The 19,081-nt window shown below is 35.3% G+C and overlaps 1 protein-coding gene and 1 long non-coding RNA gene across 9 annotated transcripts in view; both read left to right on the top strand.

Moving 5' to 3' along the window:
* Positions 1–1,477: 1,477 nt before the first annotated feature.
* On the top strand, positions 1,478–4,001 carry LOC132180457 (uncharacterized). The gene is made up of 3 exons (XR_009440157.2): positions 1,478–1,557; positions 2,475–2,525; positions 3,807–4,001. It is a non-coding gene; the product is annotated as an uncharacterized LOC132180457 (long non-coding RNA).
* Positions 4,002–8,454: 4,453 nt separating this feature from the next.
* The window catches only part of LOC132183284 (NOL1/NOP2/sun family protein), a 64,314-nt gene continuing 53,687 nt past the window's right edge, over positions 8,455–19,081 (top strand). For 7 of the 8 annotated variants that reach the window (XR_015912156.1, XR_015912158.1, XR_015912155.1 and 4 more), the window contains exons 1-5: positions 8,455–8,578; positions 8,679–8,800; positions 9,634–10,045; positions 10,905–11,052; positions 18,649–18,786. Coding sequence is in view for 3 of the 8 variants with exons in the window: in XM_088516894.1 (XP_088373020.1) it covers positions 8,504–8,578; positions 8,679–8,800; positions 9,634–10,045; positions 10,905–11,052; positions 18,649–18,786 (895 nt within the window). In the remaining 5 variants the exon portion in view is untranslated. The remainder of the gene's footprint in view (positions 8,579–8,678; positions 8,801–9,633; positions 10,046–10,904; positions 11,053–18,648; positions 18,787–19,081) is intronic. The other variant, XM_088516895.1, reaches the window with a different exon arrangement.

Raw genomic sequence — 19,081 nt, forward strand, 5'->3', positions numbered from 1 at the left:
CATATGACTATTTGGGAAAGGCCAAAACATGCGATCTTTAAGTCCTTATTTACATGTTCGAAGAAAAAATAGATTGGTGGAACACATAGGGATGATGAATTAATTAGAGCACCCTAATAATTATTTAAGTACGTATATGAACAATAAAAATAATTTTAGAATCCTAATAGAGAAAAATGTGGGTATGTATGTGGGTAGTGTTAAACTTTTTATATTTACTACCTGTCTAGATTTTTAATGAATATAAAAGGGATGTTAAAGTGACTATGAACTAAAGAAGTGTTAAAGCATCTTGTTTTAAAACAAATGACTATGAAGTAAAGAGTTGATTTAAAGAAGTAGTTTCTATACAATGTGTTAAAGAATCATGTTTTGAATGACGATATTGAAACAAATAGTTGGTTTAAGTATATTTCATAAAATGTGTTAAACAATTGTGTTTTCAAAGTAAAAGTTTAAGCGGAATTTTTCCAAGTATGAGATTTCTAATATGTTTTATGCTCTAAGAAACGGTGTTTGATACAAATGATTGTTAAAGCAAAAGAATTTTGAAGTGTGGGATTTCAATAATGTTTTATGTGTTAAAGAATAGTGTTTGAATGGATGCATACATGAAAGAAGAGTTTATGATCATGTGGTGTAATAGTAAAGTTTCGAGATCTATATGAGCATAATAACTAAATAGGTGTGTACAAATTTCAAGGATGAAATTTAATAAGGATGGGAAGATGTAAGACCCGAGAAAATAATTAAGTTTATTACTAGTAACCTCATAGTAATTTGAATTAATTAGTAGAATAAATAATGCATGGAATAATTTAGAATAATAAATATAATAATAATAATGACTTTATCATAATTGAGATATATATGAGATTGATTAATAATAATAATATTTGTGTGATAATAATATAATAACAATATTATTTAATGATGATATACGTATGTAATGTAAGTATTAAGTGATAAAGAGTTTAGTTAATAATGATGTTAGTGTGACAATCGATTAATAAATAAAATAGGTTAATGGTATTAGGAGAATAAAGTTAATAATAAGTTATAGTGTGGTAAATGATTAATGGTAATGATAAGTTGTGGTTAGAATAAATAAAAGTAGTGTGAGGAATTATAGAGAACAAAATAGATAGAATTAATATAAGGTGAGGTAATATAGCAATTTATAAAAGATGGGTCTTTAAAATAAAAAGGAAATCTAACTAATGCCACATGTCGGGCAACCATTGGCTATATGGGATATACCTTATCCCCTCATCTCATTTCATTCTCCCTTCTCCCAAAACTCACGTGCACTCTCCCCCTCCCTTCTTTCTTTTCTTTCTCTTCTCTCTTTCCCTTCTTCTCACGTACGCACACCACACCGACAAGGAGAGGGAGAGAAAGAGCTAGAGAGAGAAAGAGCTGCAGATTGAGAGAGAGAGAGAGAGAGAGAGAGAGAGAGAGGTGTTGTTGGCCGTGAGAAGGAAAGAAAGAAGAAGAAGAAGAAGAAAAGAGAAAGTGAGGAAGTTGAAGTGGGTTTCGGCCATGGGTGCTTGTGAGGTAAAAGCTTTAGTCTTTTCTTGTAATTTTCGTTGTGCTTGTGGGGATGGAAGCTATAAATTGTGAGGATTTGTGGGGCTTTGATTTTGGTCCGAAAATTAGGGATCTTGAATGAGATTTTGTTATATTGTTAAAATCTTTAGTTTCTCTTTAAGGTTTTGTTCTACCCATTGGATATCAAGCTTGAAATCATAATAATTTGGGAAATTTCTAATTAGGTCCGAAAATTGGAGAATTTTAATTAAAAGCCTAATTCCTAAAATTAATGTGGGGCTTTTATGTGTTATAGATTGCTATGTATTATACAAGTTCCGGGTTATGGAATTAATGGGTTGAAACTCTAATTCTACATATTGGTAAAGTATGGACATAAACCCTAATTTGTATAGTATGAATTAAATTGGGCCTTTTGGTATGTGAACACTAGGATGGCTAATTGGATGGATTAATTACATTTAAAGTGTTAATTAATCCTAGGCTTTCATGGGTTCATGGAAATTGATAACTATAGTGTTTATGTTCTAATATGTCATATTAGAATCATAATGATTGTTGTAAGTGTTATGAGAATTATAAAGTTGGGGCTAAATTGCTAGATTAAATGGCTTAGAAGAGAATAACAATTATAGGGTTAAGTGTAATGCTTAACCTAGAGTCTATGTATATGCCACAAGATTTGGTGATTTAATATATTATGATGTAGAATCATAGTTCAATGTAACTAAGTTATTAGATAATTAATGCATTAGCTTATATGTATGTATTAAATGTAAGTAAAGGATTTTAAGGGCTTTAGTTGAATAGATTTGGGATGACCTATAGAACGTGATACTTGTAGTGCTCAAGTATTTTTAAATAGTGAGAGTTGTTAAGCTAAGAATAGAGCTTAATTATGTGTTTATTATGTAAATGCTTAGGTGCATTGAGGTTGAGTCAAGAATCCACCGAAGGGTACTCAAGCGAACAAGGTAAGTATTTTACTTACTAGGCAAAAGGGTACTATTTTTAAAGTATAAAAGATGTTTTGGTTGAACGATTGATGTATGATGTTTTGAGATACTATGACTATTGATAATGTTTTATGAGATGTGTTGGTTGAATGTTTGATGTAATGATTCTATGAGCTTTTATGGGTTTACAAGATAATGTGATGATTATGTTGTTATGAGCATTGGATGGTTCACATGGTTTAGGACATGATTCTATGATTTCCATGGTATGAATTATGATAGCATATGAGTTCAAGATTTGTTAACATGAGCATTTACACGGCATAAGCATTGATATGAAAAATGAAGTTCAACTCCGGTAGCGATAACAAGTCCCCTATCGTAGAGCTGGCCAATGTATAACGGAAACAGAGTACAACTCCGGTAGTGATGACAAGTCTCCTACCGTCGAGCTGGCCCATGCATAACAAGAAACGGGGTGACGGCTCCCGGTAGTGATGACAAGTCTCATACTGCAAGGCCGGCCTCAAATGTAAAAGAGAAATGGGGTGACGGCTTCCAGTAGGGATGACAAGTCTCCTATTGTAGGGCTGACCTCATATGTATAAGAGAAACGGGGTGACGGCTCCGGTAGCGATGACAAGTCTCCTACTGCAGAGTTGGCCTCGTGATGGAAATGGCACAAGATGATGAGCATAAGTATAAGCATGAGCATGCATAGCATATGATTGCATGAAAATTATGATAAAGGCACGGTAACTGGCCTTACTTTGTAGACGGCACAAGTAGCGGCAAACAAAGTATGGTTAGGGACAAATGATATTAAAGGAAAGGTAACTGGTCTTACTTTGTAGATGGCCTAAGTAGCGGCAAGCAAAGTAAGAACGGTCCTTGTTTTGTAGATGGCACAAGTAGGGACAAGCAAAACAAGGATTTGCCTTACTCTATAGATGGTACAAGTAGAGGCAAGCAGAGTAAGGATAGGGACAAATGGTACACAGAAACAAGAATGACAATGATAAGCATGAGCTTGCATGGCATATGAATGTTATAATGATGATGATATATGATGCTTGCATTGTTGCATATGATGGTTTTTATGCTAGACGTATCGGTATGCATATGAGATGGGAGATGGAACCGTGTGTATTTATATCGTTATGGATAGATGATGCATGATGACTTTCAATATGTTTTATTGTTAAGCTAATTAAATTGTAAGTATGTTTTCAAATGATGACTCTTTTAGATAGCTCAGTGAGTTCTATATTGCTAAGCGTCTCTGTTTCATGGAGACAGCGGGCTCATGAAATCCGCCTACATCATGGATGGTGGTGATTCCCGTGGTTCAAACAATGTTGTGGATGTAGGTAAAGAGATGGTAGATGAGGATATTGTTGCCATGTATTTGGGCCATGATGGTTGAGGCCTAGATTCGGCGGGGGTTGATTCTGTTGGACTAGTTATTAGTCTTTTTTGTTAGAGCATTTATGTATAGGCTTAGATGTTGGTATTTTGTATATGGCTCGTGTCGCATGTGACACTTTGTTTAGCCATTCTTTTGTATGTAAAGCATTATTCACATAGATGTATTGTCAGCTCAAATGTGTTAAGTTATTTCTATATTATTTATATTCCGCGACAAAGATATAAACTCTAATTAATCATAGATGATGCATATAGCTCTGCGAGACTTATGATATTGTCAATCACGTTATTGCATGGGTTCGTGGCATACTGTGGTATCTCTATGCCACTGTGACAATCCGCTTTGTTGTGGGTTATTAGTTTTTAAAAGAAAAATTTTTAATCATGCTTTTATCAAGCGGGTCGTCACACGACGGCCCCATTTCGTTAGATAGAACTTAATGTGTCTCTCGAGTAGTTCTCTAGTATTGCTTATAATGATTTGTCATATTTCGTTATAACATGGAATTGTGATGTCAGAGAGCTCAAGCGAACGCACGAGGTAAGTAAACACTTACGACTGCTTTCCTTAAAAACGTGCAATATGTCAGCTCACTGAGCACACTTATGACATGAGCATGCATACTTTTGTATAACTCGGTAACTATCTTAATAACAAGTTGATAAGATGCATCGTATGACATAACACCAGTACGTGCGGTATAATGGCCATGAGCTTATTATATAGACTTGATTATATGGTCAAACATGTGTATGGATGTGATATAAGGGCCTAGGATCCAATAATTATTTCTTGACCTGCGCAACCTTAATTAGCAGGTCACTACAGGGCGTACATCATTTGTAGCGTAGGCCACCCGAGGTCAGACTCGGTCGGGCTACTAGTGTTATGGACGATAACATACAATGGTCAGGGCACCGGCATTGTATTACAGGTCTCTCGAGACAACACCAATCCTACTGAGAATGAGTAATATCTCAGGTAAATCATATATGATAGTTATGACATATTAAAGCATTAGTTTTCTGCATTAAAACTCTTAGGTGATTGTCGCTCCTCGTTATGAATCTACTAAGTTGGAATTGTCGTGGGCTTGGGAACCCACGAACAATTCGGCGTCTTTGCCAGATGATGAGGGATAAAAAGCCCAATATTATATTTCCCTTGGAGACAAAACTACAGAGAAATAAAATATCATATCTACGAGGAAAGCTTGGCTTTGATTGTATGTTCGTGGTTGATTGTGTTGGGCATAGTGGGGGTTTGGCGCTCTTCTAGAAGAAGAATGTGGAGCTGGAAATTCAGAATATATATAGTCAACATTACTCAATAATAACAAATATAGTATATAACTTTTTGTTTTTCTTGTTATTTATACACCTGTGTGTATATATATTATATATATGTATATATTATATAAACACATATAAGAAATATACAATATATATAGTAAATAATAAGAAATATTTGATATTATCATTAATCATTTTATCATATGATATAATCATATGGTAAAAGTTATTGTGTCATTTAATAAAAGTATTATCATTAGATAGTTTATACTTTGGAAATTGGAATCATATATCACATAATCATTAATCATTATATAATTATATGGTATATTTGCATAAGTTATTGTATTATTTAATCTATGCATTATAATTAGATACTTTATTCTTATAAAACGTACATTACATGATCTTAGATCTAAGATAATATTAATATGAATTGTGAGATAATATGATCATATAATTTAAGTATGAGTGTATGACCATTAGATCATGACGAATTTAAGACTTAGAGTTTGAGCATTACCATTAGATTATAAGTTCAATTCAAAATAATAATAATAATAATAATAACACAATTTTTATTCCTAATCTCTAAATTTTGAATTTTGAATTTTTGATTGAATTTAATCGTAGCCATCCAATTTAATTGAATTTAATCTCGGCCATTAGATTTGATCATTGAATTTTGAATTTTTATTCAACCCATATGAAGCAAGAAATAAAAATATTCTCAAGATGACAGAATGATAAACGGGGCAAGAGAGCAGAAATTTCTCACCTTGAGAAATTGGTTAACTACTGCTGTGCTAAGATTGAAAGAAAATTTTGAGATAAGCTTCTGAGTGAGGGAGAAGGAGAGTCTTTTATATATATATATATATATATATATATATATATATAATATTAATGGCACTTATAACTGCATTTAATATATACAAAGATGCATTATAAACCTTTTTTAAATCTATAAAATTTATAGGGTGCCACATTTAATACTTAATCATATGATTTAATGACGATCTTGTTACTTAAGCATATTATTCATATACAATGACAATGTGATTCAAATAATCCCAAATTACTTATGAACTAACTATTTAGTATGGTAACTAATACATACAAATATAAATATTAAATAACCTATATAACATATATTACTCGGTGAAAAATCATATTTAGCCCTTAGGTTTTAAAATATAGGCTCCTTTGTCAATTTATCATTAAAGTTAATGGTTTGTCATTTGCCACATATCTTATTTGACACATCATAAACACTCCAATGCAATGCTACGTCAACAAGTGTTAAGTCATTCATTAAAAAAAAAAAAAAAGATCGATTTGACACGTAGAACTTAGAGAAACACAAAACCTGAGAACTTAAAGAGCAAACTCGCATTGCACTGGGGTGTTGAGATGGACGTTTACGTGGCAATTGACAAACTGTTAATTTTGACGGTAAAGTGATGGAGGGGCCTATTTTAAACTTGGGCAAAATTTAAGGACATTATTCTTGAAATTGCAAAACCCAATAACTAAATCCAAATAAGATGAAAACCTAAGGACTAAATAGCATAGTATTATACATACTTAAATTTATATAACTCATTTTTTGTAATATATTAATATATTTTGTATATATAAACGAGTTAACGAGTCGAGCTAATGAGTTAGACGAGTGATCTAGTTAAGTGTTAAATGAGTCGAGTTTGTGAGTCCTTGTTGAGTTCAATTGAGCGAGTAATCGAGTGAGTTTGTTTGTACAATATTGAGTTCGAGTTCAGATTGAGCTTAACCAAGCGGGTTGTTGAGTGTAATGGCTTGTTTATTGCCTGTTGTGCCAAATACCCACCTAAATTAGTAGGTAAATACTTGGTACATTTTTAATTCGCAATGCACAAGATCAAGACAGTAGTATAGGGTGCAAGTACGAGATCATTCCCATGAGAATTGGTAAACTTTGATTAAAATTAATTCCGCAATGAAAACAAGAGAAAATATTGATTTTTGATTCAATGAAGATAAAATGTAAGACTTTGATATCCACCACTAATCATACTCAAATAATATAACAATATGCCAATATTCTAATCATATCGAGATTTCTTAATGTTTGCCAACATAAGGGTATGAGTGTATACTCCTTAAGCTATTAATCTTCTTAAGCAACGAATTAGGCATGACTGTATACTCGAATTCATTTATTTCTCAAAGGATTTAGCATGGGTGTATACTAAGTTGTTCTTTAAGAAAGTATAAATTCAATGGAAATCGATAAACACATGAGGCCTATGGTATATGTGTATACTCTCGGTTCCCCATGTTGGTTACCCCAAGAATCCGCAAAGATATCTTTTGTTACTCTATTAAGCCAGGACTCGATCATCGAAATTGACTTAAATAACTAATCCATACCACATGCATATGTTGGCCAGACACATTCATATGAGGAATTCAATAAAGCAGTAAATAATTAAGTTAAGCATCACAATATGATTATCACAAAGGCGCCCATATTGAAATATTAAAGAGACATAATTAGGGCTTCAATTTAGCCCTACTAAAGTATTTAGTTACACATAACTTTGATACTAATCATCTTCATAATAAAATTAATAGAAAAAGAATAAACCCGGAAAAATGCTTCTTGAAGAGCCGCAAATTCTTCTCCTAGAGATTGTGTCTTTTTTTATGTTTACAGGCCTATTTATAGAGGTTAGGGGAAACCTAAAGCACCTAGAAACCCTAGAAATTGTAAATTAAACCCTAAGGCTCTTTCCAAAATAAGGCCAGCCGCCACGCTCTTCTCTGGTGCACGAGTGCGCTCGATCGCAGGGATGGTACGCTCGATCGCACACCTGCGATCGATCCTGGTGTTGGGCACTCGAGCGTTAGTGATGAATGGCTCATTTTCTTCCATGACCTATAAAAACACAGAAAAAACAAAAAGAGAGTGAAATTGCATAAGCTAACACAACTAAGGAATTAACAAATATAAATTAAGGGGCTAATATATGGATATTTTAGCACTTAACATTGCCCCACCTATAATAGACAAAGAAGGTGCTTAATCATCAATTAATTTTATAAACACAAATCTCCAAGGAGGTAATTCAATTGATTGGTAACCACGCTTCATAAAACGAAGTTCAGTAGATCGAATCCAACTTTCCCTCTTACTACAACATGTAAAAAAAAAAAATTATAAACCCGCTCCAACAAAGCCCAACCTCTTTTTCTAGTCACAGCACGACCTAAGTTTTTACCCGCCTCTTTGAATGAGGAAAGCGAGGGATTTGGTCCAAACCTCAGGCAGACGCTTCCTCAGGCTCCCAAACTCTAAGACACCCAAGGTCTCTCTCTCTCTCTCTCTCTCTCTCTCTCTCTATATATATATATATATATATACGTATGCTTTTTGGACGTTGGTAGTTAAGCTTCAATGTGTTACAGATGGAGGATATATCGGAGCGATACGGGTACAAGCCGATGCTGCGATGGAACCCTCAGGTGGAGGAGTACTTCATCAAAGCCTACGGAGCCGACCATTTCTCGCGTATTTCCAATGCCCTAACGTACTCTCACTTTACTACATTTCTTTCTCTTTTCGTATTATTGCTTTTATATGTTTCTCAATTCATTCTTCTGAAAACCAGTTCTTTATGTTGCGTTCATCCTTCTCTCTAGCTGTTTGGTTACTGAGAAATAAATTCAACTTTCCGAATCTAGTATAATTACTTTGAAAATAACTTTTCTCAATGAGCCTAGTATAATGTTTCACTTGTCTGAGCCAAGTGATTCACCTTTTAAATTAAAAATTGAATATTTACGATTCAGTGATACTGTCATCGAGAAATATTCTTGCTAAGGAAGTCTAGGGAAATAATTTTTTTTGGCATTTTTAAAGTTTTTGTTTTTGAGCCCAATGGTTCATTTATCGATTTATTAGAGGTTCCTCCTCACTCCCCCAATTTTTCTGAATGAAAAAACGATAAGTTTCAGAGGTGTTTGATTTTGTGGATTGAATAGTTTTCATGTTTATGACATCCAACTGTTGTTATAATCCATGCATCAATTAATAACTTGAGTAATGCCTTACATACTAATGAACTGTACAAATGGTTCATACAAAATGATGTGCCGGTGCTGCTGTCCATCAAATGCATGGTGTTAAGGGCTGTGTTCCATACTGCTTTTGCTTAATGACATCATATATTGTGCAAATTTTGTAATTTCATTCGCAATAACAGCATTTCCTGACCAGCTTTTATATATTTCATATCTGAGATGAGTTTTGTGCACTGAAAGTATCTATTTTGCAAACTCAATCCTATTAGTTTGGTTTTCTTGAATTTACTAATTTTTCCTGTCATTGTTATCTAATTGAGTGCTTGTATGCTTTGATCAGGCATCCGTCTTGCTACTCTTGTGTACGTGTGAATACACTCAAGTCAACAAGTGATGCCGTTATTCAGAAGCTAATGGCAATTATGAAAGAAGCAGAGCATGACGATGCTAATGAGAACTTAAATGAATATGATGCCAATGTCAATGCTGATACAGGCTTGAAGCAAAAAGGTTGTTTGAAAAAAACTAACATTTCCCTGAATTTGAGTGACTGTAGTAAGGTGACAAATGCTCTGAAAGAAAACTTCCAAACTGGTCCCATTTCTAAGTGTCAGTTCCCTGGGTTAGACTATGTGGTGTTTGTCAGGGGTTCAGGACCACATGTGATTGATTATGGTTATATACATGAAAAACCTCCTAAGGAGGTAATTGTGAGCCGGAAATGTGCCGAGGCAGTTCTTCGAGGTGCTCAGGTTAGCATAATCTTTCATTTCTAATGTATGAAGATTATATTTTTACTGCCATGTTTGCATTGTCTGCTGATATAATCTTAATCTAACATGTATGAAACACGTAGCAATTGTTTCCATTTTGCTTAATTTTTTGGAAACCCTACTTCCATGCTTAGTGTTATTGGTTGACATTAAGTCTGAACTCAGCAAACATTAACTGTTTTTCCATACCTTTTTTCTCTCAGAGCTTTTTTTTTTTTTTTTTTTTTTTTTTTTTTTTTCTATTGTATTTTAAAGTCCTAATCATTTTCTTTGTACTTTTTTGAAGAAATTACCATGGGTTCCTGTAAGTCTAAAATCTTGAAAATGAATTTAGCTGTAGCAGGGCAATCAAGATGAACCCTAGACACTTATTATAACTTGATTGCAGTGCTGACATATTATTAAGAGCACCTCATTCTACAGTTTTTACCTTTTTGTGACATATTATTAAGAGCACCTCAACCCTAGACCCCCCCCCCCCCCCCCCCCACTTTTTTTTTTCCTATTGTATTTTAAAGTCCTAATCATTTTCCTTGTACTTTTTTGAAGAAATTACCATGGGTTCCTGTAAATCTAAAATCTTGAAAATGAATTTAGCTGTAGCAGGGCAATCAAGATGAACCCTAGACACTTATTATAACTTGATTGCAGTGCTGACGTATTATTAAGAGCACCTCATTCTACAGTTTTTACCTTTTTGTGACATATTATTAAGAGCACCTCAACCCCAAAACCCTTTTTTTTTTTTTTTGGGGGGTTTGGGAGGGGGGGGGGGGGGGGGGGGTATCAGTCATTAGTTTTTTTGTTGATCAGGGACCTAAGTATAGTTTACCTTTAGGTCTATGTTCCTGGTGTAATGGCTTGCAGTGCTCACGTTGAGAAAGGGGAAAAAATTGCAGTTTCAGTTGCTGTGGAGCAGCCTGGTCCTGATGGCGGATGGGGGCTCGGTATAACACGTGGGACTGTTCTGCAGGGCTTGGAGACAGGTAAGTGCGTTCATTCCCTGCTGAACTGACAAATAATTTTAGTATATTGTCTGCATTATAAGTATTGATTGGATTCAGAGTTTTTGTTGAGGGAAGAGTGACTTGGTAAATGTCAGCTAAAAGTAATAATTTTTTGGTGAACTAGAAGGCATGTTTTTCCCATGCTAAATGCATGTAGTTATCAGATAAACACTTTTAAAATTACAAGTAGGCATAATTGGTAATGAATGAATACATAAGGTGGTGTTGAACTTGTGTGTTTAATCATTTGCACAACCCACTGCATGCATTTAGAGAAGTTTTTTTTTTTTTTTTTTTTTTTTTTTTTTTTTTTTTTTTTTGTTTTCTGAGAGCAGAAAATCTGATGATCAGGGTATGTTTCATCAACTCAGAAAATTTCCAATGTAGTCCTAAGTACCAGCCTTTTTTGTTCTATAGTTATTTTTCTTCTTTTCATTTTCAATGTATTTCTACGTGCGAGTGTTTTTTCCCCTTTGGATTAGCCAACTTCCTATATACTTCCTATGTATATGAAGCTTTATCCTCTTTCTAATAAATTCTTTATTACTTATCAAATATATATATATATATATATATATATATATATATATATATATATAATGTATTTGTTTATGTGCAAGCTAATTACTAATGCATTTAACGAAATTGAAAAAGTAACATACATAGGAGAAAGGGCTCAGAGACCAAATACGATGCCTAACACAGCAACATGATATGATACTTGTAGGGTTATTTTATAGTAAACATCAGGGAAAAGATTGAGGTTATGAAATTCTAAAGCATGTGAAAAAGAAGTAGAGGGCTTATGACTTAAATCAGACTTGGAAGGATTGCATCTTAAAGGTTTGAAAACAGACTTTTGGTAGGTAGGCTTTTTCCCTGGCCGCAGGAATTTGAGGAGAATTAGGATTTTTTTGAATTTGAGGGAAATTGGGGTTGTTTCGATTACGATTTGTGGTAGAAATGGAGTAATTATGGAGTAATAGTGCTTCGTATTAATGGTGTCCTATTCGACGATCCAGCTGAGGTAAAAGATCATATTGTGCAGTATTATCAAAGCTTATACTCGGAGCAAAGCGCTTGGAGACCTAGAATGGATAACCAGCCTTTTTTGTCAATTGATGAGGAGGATAATAGTTGGTTAAAAAGAGATTTTGAGGAAAAAGGAGGTATGGGAGGTGGTAAAAGGTATGGAGGTGATAAGGCACCGGGTCTGGATGGCTTTTCCATGGCATTCTTTTAAGCTTGTTGGGGTGTAGTTAAACATGATGTTATGGCGGTTTTTGCTAAGTTCCATCGTAGACGTCAATTGGTGAAGAGCTTGAATGCAACTTTTATTTCCTTGATTCCGAAAAAGGTGGATGCGGTGGAGATGAAGGATTTTCGGCCCATTAGCTTGGTGGGAGGGGTGTACAAAATTGTTTCTAAGGTACTTGCCAATAGGATGAGAATTGTTTTGGGTAAGATCATTTCCAACTCAAAATGCTTTCATCAGGGGTCGTCAAATCCTAGATTCTGTGCTCATTGCAAATGAATGTGTGGATAGTCCTATGAAATCAGGGGTGCCAGGTGTTCTTTGTAAATTGGACTTGGAAAAGGCTTATGACCACGTAAATTGGGACTTTGTTTTGTATTTGCTGCATCGGCGCGGTTTTGGTGAGAGGTGGAGGGCTTGGATAGAGTGGTGTATTTCGTCAGTAAGATTCTCCATTCTTGTGAATGGTTCTCCGGAAGGCTTCTTTAACAGTTCGAGAGGAATTCGGCAAGGGGATCCTCTCTCTATGTTACTTTTTGTGCTTGTTATGGAGGCCTTGAGTAAGATGGTGAATGCGACGATTGACCAAGGCCTTTTGACTGGATTCTCGGTGGGAGATAGGGTCTTCTTGGAGTTGGTGGTTTCTCACTCTTTATTTGCTGATGATACTCTAATTTTTTGTGAAGCTTCTCTCGAGCAAATCCGTTATGTGCGCCTCATTCTCTTATGTTTTGAAGCTGTTTTGGGTTTGAGAGTCAATCTTGGAAAGTCAAAAATTGTGGCTATTGGTGAGGTGGAGAACATTGGGGCTTTAGCTAATATCCTTGGGTGTAGTGTTGCCGATTTGCCTATGAAGTATTTGGGTCTGCCTCTTGGGGCATCGTATAAGAATACGGTTACGTGGAATGATGTGATCGAAAAGATGGAGCGGCAGATGGCAGGTTGAAAGAGAATGTATCTTTCTAAGGGAGGCCGTTTAACTCTCATTAAGAGTACGTTGTCTAATCTTCCAACTTACTTTTTGTCTTTGTTTCCGATTCCTATGAGTGTAGCAAAAAGGCTTGAGAAAGTCCAAAGAGATTTCTTGTGGGGAGGGATGGGAGATGAGCCTAAGTTGCATCTTGTAAGTTGGAATCAAGTCTGTCGTCCCCTGTGCTCCGGTGGTGGTCTTGGCATTTGGAAGATGCATCAGTTTAACCAAGCTCTCTTGGGGAAATGGCTTTGGAGATATGCGAATGAGAGTGAGGCTCTTTGGTACAAGATTATCAAAGCTAAGTATGAAGGTCAGGATGGTGGGTGGTGCACGAAGGAGGTTATGGGCTCTCATGGTGTGGGCTTATGGAAGCATATTCGACAAGGTTGGAACTTCTTTGCCAAAGGTATTCGGTTTGAGGTGGGGGTGGGTTCGAAAGTTCGTTTCTGGCATGATATTTGGTGTGGGGAAAATTCTTTGAAGCATGCCTTCCCGTCCCTGTTCAGTATTGCTAGATACAAAGAAGCTTGGGTGAAGGATAACTTTACTTGGAGGAATGGGGTTGTCGAGTGGAATGTCATTTTTGTGCGGCCCATCCAGGATTGGGAGACGGATATGGTTTTTTCTTTCTTTGATCGGTTGTACTCTTGCAAGATTTCCCTACGTACTGTGGATCGTATTTGCTGGTCCTCGTCTAAGAAGGGTAAGTTCGAGGTAAAGTCGTTCTTCAAGGCCTTGGTCCAACATTGATCATGAGGTGTTTCCTTGGAAGAGTATCTGGCATACTAAGGTGCCTCTGCGAGTGGCTTTTTGCGGATGGACCGCGGCCTAGGCAAAATTTTGACTCACGATAATTTGCGTAAGAGGAACCTTGTGGTTGTGGAATGGTGTTGTATGTGCAAGAAGGCCGGAAAGTCAGTCGATCATCTTCTTCTTCACTGCGAGATTGCAAGTGCTCTTTGGCATACTATTTTTAGTTGGTTTGGGTTGCTTTGGGTCATGCTTTGCAGGGTAAGGGACTTGTTCGATTGCTAGTGGTCGGGAGGGCGTTCTCGAAGTGCGATGGTGTGGTAGATGATCTCTCTTTGTCTTATGTGGTGCATATGGAATGAAAGAAATGCTAGATGTTTTGAGAATTCCACTAGGATTGTAGAGGAACTTACCCATCTTTTCTTTTTTACTCTTTACTCTTGGACGGCCGCTTGGCTTGCTCCTTTACTGATCAGTTTTTCTGACTTTCTCTTTCATTTCTCTCCCTCTTAGGCGCTCTCTTTTGATACTTCCCATGTATGTGGGTTGCGCCCCTCTGCGCTTTTGCTTTATATCATTATTACTTATCAAAAAAATTATGGAGTAACAGTCTGAGCATATTTTGGAGCTCAAAATAGGTAGGAAAATGAAGGAATCAGATTTGACTTAGGCCCCGTTTGGTTTGCGGATTAGACCCTTGGATTGAACTAGTTAACACTAGGTATAACTAGTCATTTGTTTGGTAACACTCTATTCCTGGGAATAGTCTATTCCCATGGAACTATTAATCCCATACACATAGGGTTAGCTAAGTCACTAAAAAAAAGAGTGGCTTAGCTAATCCATTACTATGGGATTAAAATTAACATGTAAAATTGCCAAAAAAACCATACCATTCTCACACCCATGAGGCTCTCACGATCTCCATCTCTCAAAGTGACTCTCTCAGTCCAAACTGCAACAATCTCTCTTCTCTGCGCAATGTATCTCTCCCCCTCTCTTGTCTTCGACCTCTCTTTTCTTGGTTATTTCGTTCTCTTTTTGCTTCTTGGATTTTTTTTCTTCTCTCATTTTTTTTTTTTTTTGTTCGTTCTCTCACAATTTTTTTTTTGTTCTCTACTCTCTTAGTTTTTTTTTTTTTTTTAGTTCTCTCAGTTTTTTTTTTCTTTGTTCTCTCAGTTTTTTTTTTCTTTTTAATTTTTTAATTTTTTTAATTTTTTATTCTGTTTTTTTGATTTCTTTTGATTCTCTGCAACGTTTCTTTGATTCTGTTTCTCCGTCTCTCTTTTATTTATTTAGATTTTTTGTACGGTTTTTTTTCTTGATTGAGTTTGATTGACATTGGAATTCAAGATTGAGTTTGATTCTGTTTGCTCCAACTATATTTTTTTTGTTCGAGAAAAACTAAATGGGTATTGTTAGATTTTATCTTTTAGTAAAGCTTGGACCTAGATTTGATATGATGATTGTGATTTTTTTATATAAATAATTTTGTAGCATAATTGCAAAAAAAAAAAAAAAAAAAAGGCCACATACATGACAGAGTTAAAAAAAAAAAAATTTTATAGTATAGTTGTTTATGTTTGAAAAAAAAAAAGGTCCATAATAATATAAATTGTATTTGTATTATAAGGGTATTTTAGGAAATAAGATCACAATACAATTCCATTCACCAACATATTGCATTGTACCAAACAAAGGAATATGATTAGCTAGTCTATTCTAGCATTACAACCAAACAAAGGAATAGGAATAGCTAATCTATTCCACACTCTTCTATTCCCAGTGGTAGCTAATCCTTTTCCAATAGACTAGATAATCCGCGAACCAAACGAGGCCTTAGACTACAAACGGTAGCCTGGGACAGGTCTTTGTGGTTAGGAGGATAATGAAAGGTAGATCCTGTTAGGGTTTAAGGGTGAGAAATCAATGCCAGATTTCAATTTGCTGGAAGTTCAAGAGAAAAAGGAAAGAAGAAGATAACCCAGGTATTGTACCTTGTTTTTCCTAAGCATGGCCCTTGGGGTTTCATTGTCCAATAAATTCCACTATTTTGTGACTTTTGTGGATGATATTTCCCATATGACATGATTATTTTTAATGAAAAATCGTTCCGAGTTATTTTTTATTTTCCAAATTTTCCGCAATATTATTAAGACTCAATTTGCTCAAAAAATCCGTATCTTGCGTTCTGATAATGCTAAAGAATATACATCTCGTTCTTTTGCCTCTTATTTGTTTGATAAAGACATTATCTATCAAACCTCATGTGCTCACACTCCACAACAAAATGGTGTGGCTGAACGCAAGAATCGTCATTTATTGGATGTTGCACGTTGTCTCTTGTTTCATATGCATGTTCCCCAACAATTTTGGAGTGATACTGTTCTCACTGCTTGCTATTTCGTTAATAGGATGCCCTCCTTGGTCTTAGAAGGTGCCTCTTCTCATTCTCTTTTATATCCTTTTTCATCCCGGTTCTCCTTGCCACTGAAGGTTTTTGGGTGTCTGCTATGTTCATAATTTGGGTCCTGGGTTTGATAAGCTTGACCCTTGTGCTACTAAATGCGTCTTTCTTGGGTTTTTCACAACCCAGAAGGGATATTGTTGCTATAGTCCGGTTTTTCGACGCTACTTCACTAGCGCCGATGTCACATTTGTTGAGTCTCTCCCCTATTTTCCTACTTCTACCTCTTTAGATGACTCTTCCATTGAGCCTGATGGTGAGTCTCTTCCGCTGCCTATTCCTCTTCTCTTTGAGCCTAACTCTCTTGCTCTTCCAGTCTTGTTGCCTCATAGGGTGCCTGCTCCATTCTAGGTTTATTAGCGCTGACCTCGACCATCAACTCTTGCATCACCATCATCATCCTTATCGTCCCCAGATCCGGTGCCTCCACCATCATCCGACCACTTGCCTATTGCCTTACGGAAAGGTAAACGTTCTTGCACTACCCAACATCCTATCAGTTAGTTCGTCTCCACTAGTTCTGTCATTACGGCTGATGAGACAAAAAATGGAGACAACTCCTAGAAAATTGGAAGAAGTTGGCATACAGTTAGGGCTTGTTTTAACAAAGAAAACTTTACTTTTTTTGAAAACAATTAAGCTGGACAGATTCTGCTAGGTTTTAGACTCAACAATTATTGATCTTTTTGTCCTTTATAAGTCATTTTCAGCCCTCTAACATACCCCCCTATTAATTAAGCAAACAACTACGACACAACAAATTAAAAAATATAGAACAGCAACAACATCATAAAATAACCCTAGGGGGTCTAGGGTGCTACAAATGGCTCTTTGCGTTGCATTTTTTTTATTTATTTTTTTGATAAGTAGTAAGTATATTATCAAACGCGCAGAGGGGCGCAACCTATGTATACAAGAAGTATATAGGGAAACCCCTACTGATTAGGAAAAGATTTACAAAGTTCTAAGAAATCAGAAAAAGTGGACTCATGCGAGCTCAACCAAGTCCCGCTCCAATAGAAGCACATAATTTTTTGGTAGGATAATTGTAGGTGGACCTATTTTTTTTTTTCCCCCCTAAAGGACTGGAAAAATTAGATGGAATGGCTCTCTGCCTCACTTGCATTTTATGATACACATCATTTATTATAACTGGTCTAAGATATTATGCCATAATATAAAAAATTAAGATATCTAGATTTTGATGGGGAACGTGATTGTTATTTCTGGGCAGAGATTAGATAACATCATTACGAGCAGCAGATTTTTTTATCGCATGTTAACACCCTCTTCCTGTAGGAAAGTGATATTATGCATCACTTGAACTAGAAACATAGGGATAAAAGAATTCCATGAACTGAAAGTCATAGCAAACTAAACGTCTCATAACAATTAAAACTGCAACCATCGTATCACTGTTTTTACAACTCATCCCATTAAAACTTAATAGCTAAGCCTTACTATTAATATAAGAAAGTGTACTAAAACAAAACAAACTAATGTGCTATATGCACTTATTTAATCCTCTTCTAGGTGAAGGCTTGTGGCTCTAGTTTTCCTGGATTGTGACAGCATGTACATGTATTCATATTATAGTTACTTGCATAATTTGCATAGAAGTTATGTGTTTGCTATTTTCTCATTATTTATGTTATGGCGTGTTCACCAACTATGTGTATATAATACTTATATAGTGAGTTGAACACCCAGTTTAGGACTTGTAATTAACCTTTTGTAAAGAGAAGTAACATACTGAATAGAAGAAGTAAAAAAATGTATGTGTTGTTGAAAAAAGAAATTAGTCAACAACTAATTTCTCTTTAATGCAACCAAATGTTTTATTTTTTATTTTGATAGGTCTCCTTAGAGATGCAAATACCTTGCAATGCATATACCATCCACCTTGAGCTTTAAATAACTAAATCAAGTTTGTAGTTTCAAATTTACATGTTTTCCAGATTGCTATAACCGTTTCAACCCAGAAACAAATAACTTCTACTTTTGCAGTAGATATAATACTTGTGGTTAAAAGATATTTCCCTTCACACGCAGATATATGTTGGTGTTGAACCTAAAATCAATGGTTTATTGGATATTGCGGGTTGATACATGTCACTATTATCAATGTAGATCCATATTATTTTGAACGAAACGGTCTGTACATTGGCCAAGGAAGAGCGATGATGTCAAGAGCTGGGATGTTCCGTGTTTTAGAAGGAATTGCTGTGGATATGAGCAATAGAGTATTTAAACTGCCTTCCTTTCATGGTATATCTTATTTCTTGCACCAAATTGGGTACATATTTTTCTCAAAAAATAATTACTGTGAGCTTGGATAATACTATATATCATTCCTTTTCTTTTTTCCATAGTTGTCATGTCTTCTAAGGTGTTGCACTTGCACATTCTTTAATGGAATATTTTGAAAATTGTACTGAATTATTATTATTATTTTTTTTGCTTTCTCCTTGTTGGATATGATATATTATTGATAGTTCAGACTGATTTATGGTCTGTTTTTTTATTAGCATGCATCTATCTGTAAGCTGAAATAGGCTAATTT

The sequence above is a fragment of the Corylus avellana genome, chromosome 5 (genome assembly GCF_965113065.1).
Source record: "Corylus avellana chromosome 5, dhCorAvel1.hap1.2, whole genome shotgun sequence".
Taxonomy (NCBI): Eukaryota; Viridiplantae; Streptophyta; class Magnoliopsida; order Fagales; family Betulaceae; genus Corylus; species Corylus avellana.